The sequence below is a fragment of the Apaloderma vittatum genome, unplaced genomic scaffold (assembly GCF_000703405.1).
Source record: "Apaloderma vittatum isolate BGI_N311 unplaced genomic scaffold, ASM70340v1 scaffold16963, whole genome shotgun sequence".
NCBI classification, from domain to species: domain Eukaryota; kingdom Metazoa; phylum Chordata; class Aves; order Trogoniformes; family Trogonidae; genus Apaloderma; species Apaloderma vittatum.
This window is the reverse complement of record NW_009709974.1, coordinates 1-13,753: the sequence shown is the minus strand read 5'-3', so window position 1 is coordinate 13,753 and position 13,753 is coordinate 1. Positions and strand designations below refer to the sequence as shown.

At 40.1% G+C, this 13,753-nt stretch overlaps 1 protein-coding gene across 1 annotated transcript; it reads right to left on the bottom strand.

Moving 5' to 3' along the window:
* Positions 1 to 2,397: 2,397 nt before the first annotated feature.
* IL10RB (interleukin 10 receptor, beta) lies at positions 2,398 to 12,706 on the bottom strand. Its single transcript, XM_009867141.1, has 7 exons — positions 12,682 to 12,706; positions 12,048 to 12,189; positions 10,474 to 10,643; positions 8,152 to 8,312; positions 6,416 to 6,566; positions 4,957 to 5,114; positions 2,398 to 2,610 (listed from the first exon to the last, which is right to left on the bottom strand). Exons 1-7 carry the CDS (start codon positions 12,704 to 12,706, stop codon positions 2,398 to 2,400), a joined length of 1,020 nt encoding a protein of 339 aa, XP_009865443.1.
* Positions 12,707 to 13,753: the final 1,047 nt, after the last annotated feature.

Genomic DNA, 13,753 nt, shown 5'->3' with positions numbered 1-13,753 from the left:
AGCCTTAGAAAAACTCAAATGAAAGTATGTCCCCATATTTTCCATATTCTACATTAAACCAGAATATGATGAAAATTAAAAAATACAAAAAAAACCATGTGCAGTTTACATAAAGCTGGGTAGTACACAAGAACCAATGCCCGCTCTCCTTATGCTTTTTTCCTGCAACAGTTCCCAAGAAGTGAATATTCACGTTAATTAACAAACCTCTAAACCAGAGCCAAAAATTTTGCAATTCCCACCTGTACTGCATTCAGCTAGGAGAGCCTTAATTTTCACTGGAGGCTGGGAGCTGGGCATAGCCGGGGTAGCTGAACCAAACTAGCCACTAGCCAAGGGGATACTCGATGCCATCATGACTCATGCTCAGGGTATATAGAGGCAGCTGCTCGGGGCAGGGGTCTCTCTCCCTCTCTTTCCACCTCTCTGCTGCGTCGCTGGGGTCCAGGTGGTGAGACGTCCGTGTTACATACAACTCGTGTTATATCTGGTTAAACACTACTGATATTTCGCTCTTATTGTTGTCAGTTATGTTTCATCATTAAAACAAACTGGTTTTATCTCAACCCCACGAGGCTCCTCCCGGGCTCTCCTCCTCCCTCCCGGTAGGGAGAGGGAGTGACCTCGTGGTTCCTTGTCTCTCCCTGCTGGTCAGTCGGCTTGAACCACGGTGTCTTTTGGCGCCCAACGTGGGACGCAGATTTGACAAAAGAGTGTTAGAAAGATAATTTTCTTAGATCGATTTTGCACATTAGTCAAGTAGTTTGTTTTTGTAATGCTGGTTCATTTCTTTACACTGTGGCATTGGCTGAATCCATATGTAGCCTATTTATTTCCTGCGATGTTATTTATCAGCTGTGGAAAAGGGGTTCAAAGCATAATTCTTTTGTATGGGGTGACGACAGCTTATGATATCATTGCATCACTGGCCACGAGGGTTAGCTGGTATTTGTATGAGGCGCTATTGTCATTCCCATGCCTTGGGCGCCTCCTCTCAGAATTCATTAGTAACCGAACCGAATCCATGGGGAAAGCAGAGGAGAATGTTCTCTCCAGCTTATCCTTCAAGCTCATCACAACAGGTTCTGAAAACTTTGAATATTCTTGAAATACCCAGTCCAACATGGTTCTCGTTCTGTGTCTCCTGGTTTTCGTTCTGTGTCTCCTGGTTTTCATCCTGTGTCTCCTGAATGTGTGCCAGATCTTGCTCGGAGTCACACCAAAATTTTCTAAGGATATCACCCAGAGATCTGTCCTGAAGCCAGAGTGGGGAGTGAGCGAGGGAGCGACCTCGTGGTTCCTTGTCTCTCCCTGCCAGTTGGTCGGCTTGAATCACAACACCACCCCAAGTTATGATTTACACACAATTTCACTCGTGGCAAGTTACTTCTGCTAACGGAATTTAGCTTTTCACTGTCATTTTGATGTAATAATACACACACAAAACCACGCGTCGCTCACATGATCAGCACACAGTGCAAGGGTCACACTTCTTGCCCCAGCATTGGTGTGGACGTAACCTTTACATGCAAAACAGGGATATGCAGTGAGACTGCATTATGTAGCACATAGGACTGGCATCAACCTGGATGTATTTTTTTTGAATTAAGATGTATGAGTAGGCAAATAAGATCAACCCACATTTAACTCTCACTTTAGCTGTGAAGTTTTCCACAGACTTCAGCAGACTCTGGATTAAGAAGGCAAAATTTAATTAGCCATAGAAACTGCAGGGCAGAAACTCAGGGGACTGAGCAACACCTGAATATAGGGGGCTACCTGGCAATGCACTGATATGTTCACATTATTGTTAGCAATGAAGTACGAGTAACACCTTGCAATGCAAAACACACCAAATACTTGCATTTAATTTATTCATATTAAGTTCATACCATCATAATAACTTCACAGTTTTGCATCAGGTAAAAAAATATTCAACAAAAAGACTATGCCACTAAGATATTCTTAATACACACAATTTCTCTTTAAAAACGATGTCTTCCTTTACAAAAGATCAAGTCTTTCTTTACAAAATACGATTTTCTTTTACAAACCTTATACAGTATGCCAGTTTGATTATCTTTTGCAATAAATAGTTCATTAAATTTAAATTAACAAGTATTATATATGATATTTGCTTTTAAAATTAATGTCATAATACAGTCCTAGGTATTGCTACAACTTAACAGAGAGCCACTACAAACAGTGGCTAAAAACATGTACCATTGAATTCCTCATTTATAGTCAGGTTCCTTGTACTTTAAAAAAAAAATTCTGTCAAAAGTCTGTGTACACATCTCCCTATATGAATTTTTACTGTCTTAAGAATGCAGTGAGAAGATAAACTCAACAGCCCATTTTCTTTCTTTTGGTCTGAGTGAAGTATAAGGAGTGCATTTAGGCTTCTTCTGAAGCTGGTAGTATTCTTGATTCAGAATCTTCTTGTTCAGAGTCCTGAAGGTGCTTTGTGCTCTCACTGGCCTCACCTCTAGTCTCATCGCTCGGATTTTTGGATTCTTCTGAGATGACAATTAGCTTGTCATAAGAAAGATGCTCTTCTTGTGGGAGTGGAGAAAAAAGCTGTGAACCACTGGAAGGCTTGCTCAAAAACTGCAAAGGAAAGAGGAAATGAGAATTTGGTGTCTTGTTTGCTTAGAAATATGTTTTGTATTGTTTTCCACACATCAATCGGCTTTCTCAATCCTTAGAAGTCTCAGAATGACAACAACGTAATAGCCTCCCTACTTGCTTTAACATCCTGTGCAAGGATGGAAGGAAGTGCCTTTATTTGCAAGAAGGTATCACAGGGCTTAGTGACTTCTTTGAAATATAAACTACCTAGATTTCATTTGGAAACAAAATCTAAAAATGGCGCCTTGATTGTAGGTGAAGGAGTTTGCAGAGAGATTTGTCAAATAGCTCCAAGAGATGTGAATTGTTTCTGCCGTCTCGGAGAGCTGTCTGATCAGACATCAAATAGTTATCATAGAACGGCCTAAGCTGGAAGGGACCTTAGAGATCATTTTAATCCAGCCTCCCTGCCGCCAGGGACACCACCTCTCAACTAGATCAGGCAACACATGGGGACCGAACGGTTATCGAACCCGCGACCTTGGCGTTGTTAGAACCACGCTCAACTGACTGAGCTAACCGGCCCCCTGTGCTCTACATGTCAGCATAAACCATAACCATTTAGTCAAGTAAAGGAGGGAGATTTGTAGGCTATGCAGTTCAGTGAGAAAGGCTTAATTTTAATACTGAGACACCACAACTTCCTCCCATTCCCTGTTCTATTGATAAGGTGGGATCAGCCTCAAGAATCAACATGGACTTTGTAGGATGCCATGACTCTATTTTGAATGTCCACACGAGAACAGCACACCTACTCATCGCAGTAATAACGTTCAGCCACTCATTTTGGCAGATGACATGAGGGTTCATTTTCTTGGTAGTGGCTGGAGGAGTACAACTGCATTTTGTTCTTGTGACCTGAACCCTGTCTATTACTTTAGTGCATTTTAAATTATAAAAAAGCTGCTCTATCAGGGATTCTGTTCACTGTAATTACAAGCATAAATACTAATACTATTACTATTAGATCATTTTCCAGCAAAGTGTGATTTGAAATGTTCTGTTGGTAACCTGCAATCTGAAATGTTCAAGTAGCGAAACCAGTGCCTTTGATAAATGTCCTTTTAGGTAAGCATGACTTGACCTTTGATTACTGTGATTAACCACTATAAGCCACTAGCACAAAATGAAAATTCTCCCTTTCTTCTGAGAAACCTGTGAGCAAAATGAAATCTGACCGCATCCTGTATTGATCAGAGCAACGCCACTTTCCTAACAGCCGAGCTCCACGTTCAGCAAACTACTGCGCATGGAGCGTGTGCTCAACTTGAGGCACTCCTGAACTCTCAGCGAGTCAGAATGAAAGACTCAGAGAAACTGTAGGAAGCGCAGAAGAGTATGGGTTGGTAACTTCAGCATGCCTAACGCTCTATGTGGCCTTGTTGGTTGGAGAGAATTCCGATACGGCCTTTTTATGTTGTGATATGGGCAACAGGGTCAGTGGTACTTCCCAACAGCAATGGCTCAGTTGCTCTCATTTTATCTTGTATTTTCAGACTTCGCTACGTTCTTCACCTAACTTAAAACTCACTATTGTAGTTTTGAAAGAACTTTGTTCTGGGAGAACAAATGTTCAAATTTAGGTCTAAAATGAAACAGGGGAGCCATATCTCAGTTGTTCGTTATCTAGAAAGGGGAACTGATGGTTAACACCTGTTACTCTCTCACTTTAAAAGGAAAGAAAACATCCTGTTTCTGAGCCATATAAAGCTTCATATTACAAATCATGCAGCTGCTTTAGGAATACAACTCTATGCCAAGGTTTTTAATTGTTCAGCTTTTAAATATTTTGGACCATCCTGTGCAGAACAGTTCAAAATTACAGTATTTTTGAGTTTATTATACATCAGTATACTTCAAAAGGAAGTCAAATTTCACTGCTTGTTACTTATGGCTATGCAGCGCCACAGAATTTGATGAAAAAAGTGAGGTAACATCCATGCAAAATTTATGACCTCATAATGCCAGAAATTAAATATTAAATGAACTGTTTTCCACTATCTTTCTCAAGCTGAAAAGTACCTTCCTTTGTCAACTTCTTCCAAAGTTCACAACTTCATCATTTACGCTTATTTGAATGGCTTTTTGTTTGGCAGGAGAGCAAGTTTTACCATATACAACAACTATATAACAATAACCAGCATTGCTCCTTATAGTCTAAAACCCCTTCAGAAGAGTCTGTGCTTTATAGATGGTTAACAATCAGGTGAAATGAAAGAATGCAAAAATAAAAGAAGATCTAATGGTTTTGGCACAGACAGCCTTTGAAAAGCAGGTGGTTCTGCTGAGAAGGCAGATTTTAATTGTGTTAGAAAGAAAACAAACCTCTTTCAAGTGTTGTGGGAAAATATATGAAGGGCAGAAAACATGTTTGGTGAGTCGATATAGATACAAAAAGGAAAAGAAACAAACAGGAACAGATATCACAACGACCATCATTGATCCTATGAGAACGATCACAATTATCCACACAGGAGTTACACCTGCAAGAGATTAAAAAAATAAAACAATTAAAACTGTGATTATTGATTTCTTTACATATTCCTTACAAATTATCACTTTCTCTATGGGAAATAAACTCCCCCCAAACTATTACAAAATTGTAAATGCAAATGTAAGTCCTTGTTTCCAGACGCAAAATACCTCTTAGCTCTTAAATGTTTTGTCTTAATAGGCTGAGAAAGTTCTCAATAAAGTAAGCTTACAGGCCATCATACTGGAGATTCTACAAGCAATACCAGACAACTGAGTAAATGAAAAAAGACTAACAGAACTATCCACAAGGTGATATCTATTGTAACCTCTTTGATGTTTCAGGAGTGTAGGAGTTGACACGTAAAACTGCCAGAGTACAGGCTTCCAGTTTTCTTTTAAAGAGATCTGTACAAATGGCAGTAAAGACAGTAGGGGACAAAAATCTGTAAAATTCTATACTGAGCCTTTAAAATAATTGTTGTGCATGTGGATTTCTCAATAGGCGATGGGGATGAAGACGTATCCATAGATCACTGCATAAATGTTTGAAACCAACCTGAACTGGCTAAGCATCATTCTAGCCATGAACTGAGGGAGTAAGTTATCTGAGGGAGTTAAGTTAGGTGAAATAAACCTTAGGCTTGTGAAAAAGACAGTATCTGGGACCCTATCCTTTCTTTTAAGCAGGGACATGAAGCTCCCTGCTTAGACAACAGGGTCAGACCATGTGGTGGTTATTGCTGGACTCTACAGGCTGCAGCTAAGGTGCCATGGCTGGAAAGGAAAGAGCTTTTGGTATTTAACTGCCTTCAAAATGAGAAGTATCTAAACAAAGTATTTGTTTGTATTGTTGATTAATAACTGCTGTGTTTCTCAGAGAAAGAGCATCATTGCCTAGCCTTGTGACAGACACTGGCAATGCCATCACAGAGGAAACAGATTCCAGCAGAGGGTCCAATTCCTTTCTCAGTTACAAATCTATGCAACAAAGTCTTCCATAGGATAATGAATACAACTGATGGTAAAAGACATACAAACACACAGTGCAATCAGTGAAGAGTGTATGCTCCATTTAACTGTGACTTTCAGACTACGAGGAACACAGAGGCCATCAGTGCTTGCAGTTTTCACTTCATTTCCAATTCCTCCACTCCAAAGGAACACACGTATTAATCACCAATCAATACTAAGGTAATAAACACATCAATTTTTGGAAAGTTTATACACGTTACACTGATTTTTATTTTGAATGGCTTTGCACATTTCCCAGCTCCCTACAGCGCGTATCTCCTTGTGGTGCAGGTATTACCATTGTGGGTTGTCTGCTCACAGAGCTCCCCGCTCAGTTTCCCTGTTTTATTCCACTCAGGGACGACTGCTTGCACTTGTATACAATAGATTGTCCATGGCTCCAACTGAGATAATATTTCAGAGTTATGTTTAGTATCTATGTGAGTCACCTAATAACAGGGAATACAAAAAGATTTGAAAAGCATGAGTTCAGTGAATGAATTACTTAAGTAATTAAAATTACATTTAGTAAGACAAATCCTAGCAGTTATAGCCGCAATGTGAATAAGGCTTTTAGAAGCAGAATGAAATGCCCTGCCTATGTCACATAACTGATAACTCTACAGTGATTTCATCTATTTCATCCATGGAGCATCAGACCCTTCACACCACTGACTATCTGGCTGCTTCTAGCAGCATTAACGAGGTTTCAGGCTAAAGAGGCCTAGGAGATCTGAGAAATGAGATCTGCCTGCAGACAGAAACAATTGCCTAACCAAATGAGATCAGCTAAGTCCTGTCACAGGCAAACATGTATTTTGAGACAGAGAAAGTAAGATGGATGATCTAGACAAAAAAAAATGACAGAAAGAAAAAGGCTTGTGGAAGCTATTAGGTGACTGACAGCAGATGCAACTTGCTGTTTAGAGGCACAACTGATTATGTGCCTGTAACTATACAGTTCCAGCAGTGTACAGAAATCCCCCACAACACGCTCCGTTATCATGGAATCACAGAATGGTTTGGGTTGGGAAGGACCTTAAAGATCACCTGGTTCCAACCCCCCTGCCATGGGCAGGGACACCTCCCACCAGACCAGGTTGCTCAAAGCCCCATCCAGCCTGGCCTTGGACACTGCCAGGGAGGGGCCATCCACAGCTTTCTGTTATGTAGTAACAGATTCTTTCTCAGGAGTGAAAAGACTCTAAAGCTAGGTTTCAACATTTTGAGCAAGCATCTGCTTCAGAAAACAACCCATGAAGTTACATGGCTTATGCCTTTTGCTTCTTTGATCCCTATGAAATTTCCCAGATTTCTGCTTTGAAGTGTTACAAGCATAGATTCTACCCGAAGTGCCTGCTTTCTCTGGTAATCCACTTAAGTTCACATCCCCTATGGAGAAGCACCTTCATTTCTTGTAGTTTGGGAATGGAAAATCAGTTTGGGCTTTGGGTAAATTATGATCTGTCATTTTCTGGAATTGAATGCCAAAGAATTTTGCAGGGTAACAAATATAGATCAGAATTACATGCAGTACAAAGAAAATTGTACTGATGCACAAAGCACTAATTATACTGTGACTGGTAACTTCTGGTAAAGTGCTTCCTTATTTCCTATAATAGAACTCATGACCCTATAATTAATATATTATTTATGATCTTTCTCCATGCACTTTGTATAGAGAAGTCTTTTGAGCTGAGTAACACATCTGTCTGTGGAAGAGGCTGTCCATGAGAGGAAAAAAGTGAATTACAGCTGATAGGAACTGAAGAGGGTAAAGGTGAAGGTGACCACAGTTAATATAAGGCCTCGTCCACAGCGGTATTCAAAGCCCAAAGTCCCACAAAGAGCACAAATACTCGAATGACATGAGATCCGAATCTAAGTGAGCTTGTCACCCTGACGAGACTTTACTACACTGTAGAGATACATTTTTACTTCAGTACTGTTAGCTTTCAGAACTTGTATGGTGTTTTACCAAACAAAGCACATATCGAAATCACGGAGTCACAGTAGCCAGGAAGCAGAAGTTACCTCTGTATTGCTGCCTTTCTTCCAGTACAGGATTCTGTAATTCCACGAGCCGTAATACTGCTTTAGAGGCCAGCTGTCATGCTCAGCAAAAGGGCCTGTGAAATCCACGTGCAGGGACCCAGATTCTGACTTCACTTTTACATCTGGTGGCCCAATAATTGCTGTATATTAGAATGGTGGAAGAGAAGAAAGAATAGAATTCAGCCTCACGTTGTTTTCATTTTGGCATTTATATACAACCCATGACAATCCACGTCTCAAACAATTTTACCTATTAGAGGAAAGTAATTCCTGTTCATGGGTTGGGCATCCTTTCCTTATAGAACTGGTCTTGAAAGGGATTTACTTTTGCAGTTAAATAACAGATACTATTGCAGACTGCATTTCTCATGCACTAAATTAACTCAGTTTTCTTCTGCCAGCTCTGGTGACTCCTGGAAGGGGAAGGACTATTTCTGCAGGTTATTACTCACTTCTCCCTCTGGGCCAAGCTGTCTCAACATCTGTCTTTTCTGAGTAGTGAAGTGTTGTGATCATTTTTAAAAATGGAAACATTTGAATTATTTTTGCATGTCTGCAGTTACCAGTTGTGCTCCTTAGGCTGAATATTATATTCTCTGATGGTGTAAACGGCTTGGTCTTACGTTTTTGTGCCACTACTTAAATTATTTCACAAATAGCTTAGTTATTGACTACATTGTGTCAGCAAGGAACTCTCCGTCAAAGTCTCCTAGAATTCCAGCAAACAACTCTGCCTTGGCTGCCCCTGCTGAAGTTCTGCCTGGCTACAGTCACGCTATAAGGTGTCTCAGACAGCAACAGCTCAATACACAGAAAATTTTGCATTCCTCTAGAAATGTGTACTTCTATATTAAAAAACACCAACCCTGCTTGCTGGACCATATATTCATATAATACTCATGAATATGTTGTTGAACTTAAGAAAAATAATGTGAGGAAGGTCTTGGCTACTCTGGGTTTCTTAGGCAATTCCTACAGTACAGTGTGGAATTTATTTAAAAAAGCACTAGCAAAAATAATTACACAAAAAGGAATATCAGATATTTTTATCATGATGCCCTACTCAGATCAGCTATGACAACATTGAAAATCATCCTGTCCTCCTCAGAGATTTGGCTGGTTGGCCAGCACTCCCAGGTCTTTCTTTCCAGGTAGTTTTATATCCAGATTTTTCCCATTCAGGAACAAGGTGCCTTGTCAAAGCCAAGCCTACTCTGAAGGCCACACGCTCTTTCAAATAATTGTCAAACTACAAGTTTACTCTCTATTCTGAAAATCCATCCACACTTTTTGTATCTCATTTTCTTTTGGCTGTAATTTATATTGGCAATGTTGGGGTTTTTTGGTTTTTTTTCCCCATGCTATGTTTCAGTGCTTCAGTACTACACAGATTACATTATATCAACATTATGCTTTTGGAGAGGTAGCCAATAAAAGCATTTTGAAAAACAAGGCTGTAAATTGTAAAACTACACTCTAAAATCCAATGAATAGCATTATGGAATTCAAGCAAATGGAAGAAAAAAAAATATTTTTAAAAGTTTTTCTCATGGACAAGGTGTAACAGGAGTTTCCTGCATAGTTTTGTGTTAAGAGCTGTGAGGGGGAAAAGAACTTGGGAAATATTAACTAGCTAATCTAAAATAATTTGATTTTTGCTTATGAGTGGAGTAAAAAAGCACAAAGCAAAGGATGCTCATTGGTAAAAACCACTTTTTCATTCCCAAGCTCAGATGACAGCAACATGATTAATGCCTCTGTAGTGCACTTTAATGCAAGGCAATGTCTAAGTCATCTCTCACAAAAGACTGTAAAACTTAACTAGGAAAATGGCAATATTTTGCAATGAAGATTTCTTAACTAAAAATTAATCTTTCTCTGTGATTTTTTTCAATTAACAAAAAAATAAAAAGAAAGCTTTTTGCCTGGCATAGCAACAAAGAAGAAAGTAACTGAACTTATTTGGATATACAGCAAGTCTGAATCACTGAAGAAAAGCTCTCCCTGGCTGAAAAATATAAATTATGCTTTTTACAAGGGAAAATTACACATTTTTTGAAAACCTCCTCAAAAGAGGTTTAAAGTACCAACACTAACATCTAGCTATGATAGTGAACCTTTATTATTTCTGACAGTGAGTTCTGCCTTCAAAAAATGGAAGTGTTGCAACTAAGACTGTATAGTTCAATGTAATTAAATTCAAAAATTACCTGCATGCTATAGCTTTTCTTATGGAGCCAAACTGTAAAGGTGCAGTAATGGCAGACAATATTTTTTGTGGAGGATTAGGAAAAGGCTTACTGTCATCCATTGGCTTAAATCTGATGGTCGCCCAGTCTGAGTGGTTATTTTCTGACTCCACTCTGACCCGTAAAATGTAGTCTCCATATGCAGACAGAGAAGAGACATCGCACTTTGTGAGTTTCAAGTTTGTGCTCACATTTTCATACCGGTTTCCAGGTAAAATGACACTGTTATCAAAGAGAAAGAAAATGCATATGATATGTAAATTGTAAGTGACTAAATGTCTTTCCTCTCAATTAACTGGAAAAGTAGCATACCTGTTTGTTAATACAACCAGTTATGACTCATGAACAAGAATTATTAGATCCAGTGTATAAGAAATGTCATTACTAGTGTGTACACACACAATTATGCATTTTATATGCGCCTATAAATCTGTGATAAGGTTAGATTGATTCAGTAAGTAGATGCCCTTTTCTTGACAGTGGTTACAAAACTTGATTGAACAGACTGTAGTTATCAGACAAGTCTGCCAACAGCAGACAATATCACTACGCACGGCTTTGCTGTCTAACTTGGACTTTGTTCAGAATAGTCTTTAAGATATGCATACAAGGAAAAGCCAGAGAAAACAGAGCCTGAGAACTGACTGGGAACCATTTAATATACGATATTCTTTCTGTTTTGCATCAGAAGCCCACATAGGAACACAGTGATCAACAGGTAACTGCTATGGGAACCCAGAAAAATTTTATTTCGACCAAGATGGCCCAGGCCCTTGGTTTGGGGACTTCTCCTCGACTGGCACCTGCCTGTGGGTGCCAGCATCTCCACTTTACATCCTACCCTATCTTGGCCAAAGAATTCAACCTTCAGCAATAAGACCTCTGGCCCAAGATGTGGTTTCCTTGCCAAGCACAGAGACAGGCAGGGAGCTCACCGCTGGGCTGGGCAAGCGGCTGCGTTTCTCAGAACAGCCACATAGACCACCTTTCCCAGCAGGAAAGACCAACTCGGAAGGACAGAGTGGCAAAACCAAACCAAAGGTAAGTCAAACCACTGAAACTGACAAAAGGAGACCTCAGAAAATGTGTCCTGAGTTTAAGGCACTGAACCGACCAGTCACCAGCCTGCAGTTCACTGGGCATTCCCACAAAGGGTGCAGGCAAGCTGCAGAAATACACACAATTTCTCATTAAAGAAAGTCACATCAGGTCTTTCTTTACAAAATAGGATTTTTTTTTTTTTACAAACCTTACACAATACACCAGTGTGATTATCTTTTGCAATAAAGCCGTACAAAATGCTGCTGGAGTAAAAGGTCAGATAAGGTCCTAATGCTCAGCAGGATGAAGTCCCTTGATCATAGGTAACAGAGCAAAAACACACACTGAGCTAGTAACAGCCCATACTAATACGTGTTTCCGATTCCAAAAAAAAGTATGCACAAAGCTTCCTTGGGCATGAAATGTTTAGAAAACGCCGCTGCCCTATTATTTAGCTCAGAAGAAAAGCCTCTCACAAGCTAAAAGAAAGGGATGGCTACTGATCTTCTTCCAAAAAGGAAACAAATCACAAGCACAGGGAGATGCTAAATGTGAATCAAGAAAACAAGACTCCTCCTGACTTACCTCCTAGACTGGACAGTGTAACTTATATTCCCTTTGTGAAACTTAGGTGCATCCCACTGTAAAATGCTACGAAGATTAACTGAAATTATTCTTACGTTTCGAGGTTTTGGCACTATTCCAGATACTGTGAGAAAAATCAAAAACAAACAAACATTTTAGTATGTGTTCCTCCAGCAACTTCTTAGTCATCCAAAACTTAAGTACAGCTTTCTTTCTCTTCCTTGCCTCAGGCACTTTTTTAAAAACAGACTTTAATATAATTTCTTGATATCATTTCTTCTGAGCTTATGCAACACAAAACAATTAGCCAGCATCAATGATTTCCAGGAATTACAGTCTTTATGATTTCATCATTTATTATGCATGACTAACTTGTTACTGACTTAGGGCACATCAGGCTACATGCATGAACTCTCACTGAGATATTGTCAAAATCAAGTTTTTCTAAGTAATGCTCCAGTAGCACTATGGAAATAACATGGGGAGGGGTGATTGTTGATTTGTTTTTTGGTTTTTTTCTGAAGAGGAGCATGAACAGTCTTTCTACACAGACCTAGATATAAGACTAATATATCAACATGGGTTAGGTTTATTTATTAAGCCACTCTTTTGAAAAACAGACATAAACAAGAAGGCAAGACAGCTATTAAATAAACCATACAGATAAATGTCTCATTAATTGGCACTCTTCACAAGGGATGAAAACATGATCATTTTGCTTTATTGAAACTGAATAAAGGGAACACTGAAGTAGTATCGATGAACAGTCCATTACTATTACAATTTAAAAATTTTAAAATAATTGTTGATATTGAAACTAACACTGAAAAGGTTTTGGCCCGTTACTGCAACACAAATGATCATCGCAAATCTGACCCTGTCAGATCAGATTACTGCTTGAACATCACAGGTAAAACCTAATGGCATGTGTTCTAAGATAAATAACCTACTTTACATGTCTATAGTTGATGCATAAATATACAAAATGAATGTGTCAGTTACCCACTTTTGGCAGACAAGAATTTAAAATCTAAACCCTGCTTACATAAAAACTATCTTGTAGAATCCATGCCTACAAAAACACACTTGACATCATGAAAGCAGAACTTGCTTCCTCCCGGGCACCCAGACCTCCTCGTGAGATGCCATCCCTGCACCCACCCTGTGCCCTCACCACTCCCACCTCGAGCATCCCCCCTCAGAGATCTCTGTCCTTCTGTGGGCACCACTGGCCTCCTGCTCCCACACCTTCCCCTGCCTGCAAGATCCCAGCAATGCAAAACGCGAAGGGCAGTTGGTGCAAGAGATGGGTGCAGGCAGCAGACCGCAAAGACTCAAGCATGTACAACACAGCTGAAAAACCCCTCAGGCTAGTACAAGGCATCTGCTTTCTCCTCTCCCTCACGAAGTGGTCCTCACTGCAGAGGACCCCGTCCAGGGCACTGCCCGTGCATTACGGAAGCCTCCTCCAAAGGTCTGAGGTAGGCTTGTGCATTCGCGGTAAAAATCACGATGCCTTTTGAAGGCTGGCTGCCCTGGCGGCGGTTTCTACTCGAAAAGCCTCCAGGTAGCGTGTTTGTTCCGCGCAGTGGACCCAAAGAGGTAAGAACACGCTTCTGCGGCTCTGTGCTTCGCACACCCAAGGTTCATGCTCAGCTCACATCACCGTCTCAGGCACGGCCTCTTTCGGGAAACCTCTGGCCCGG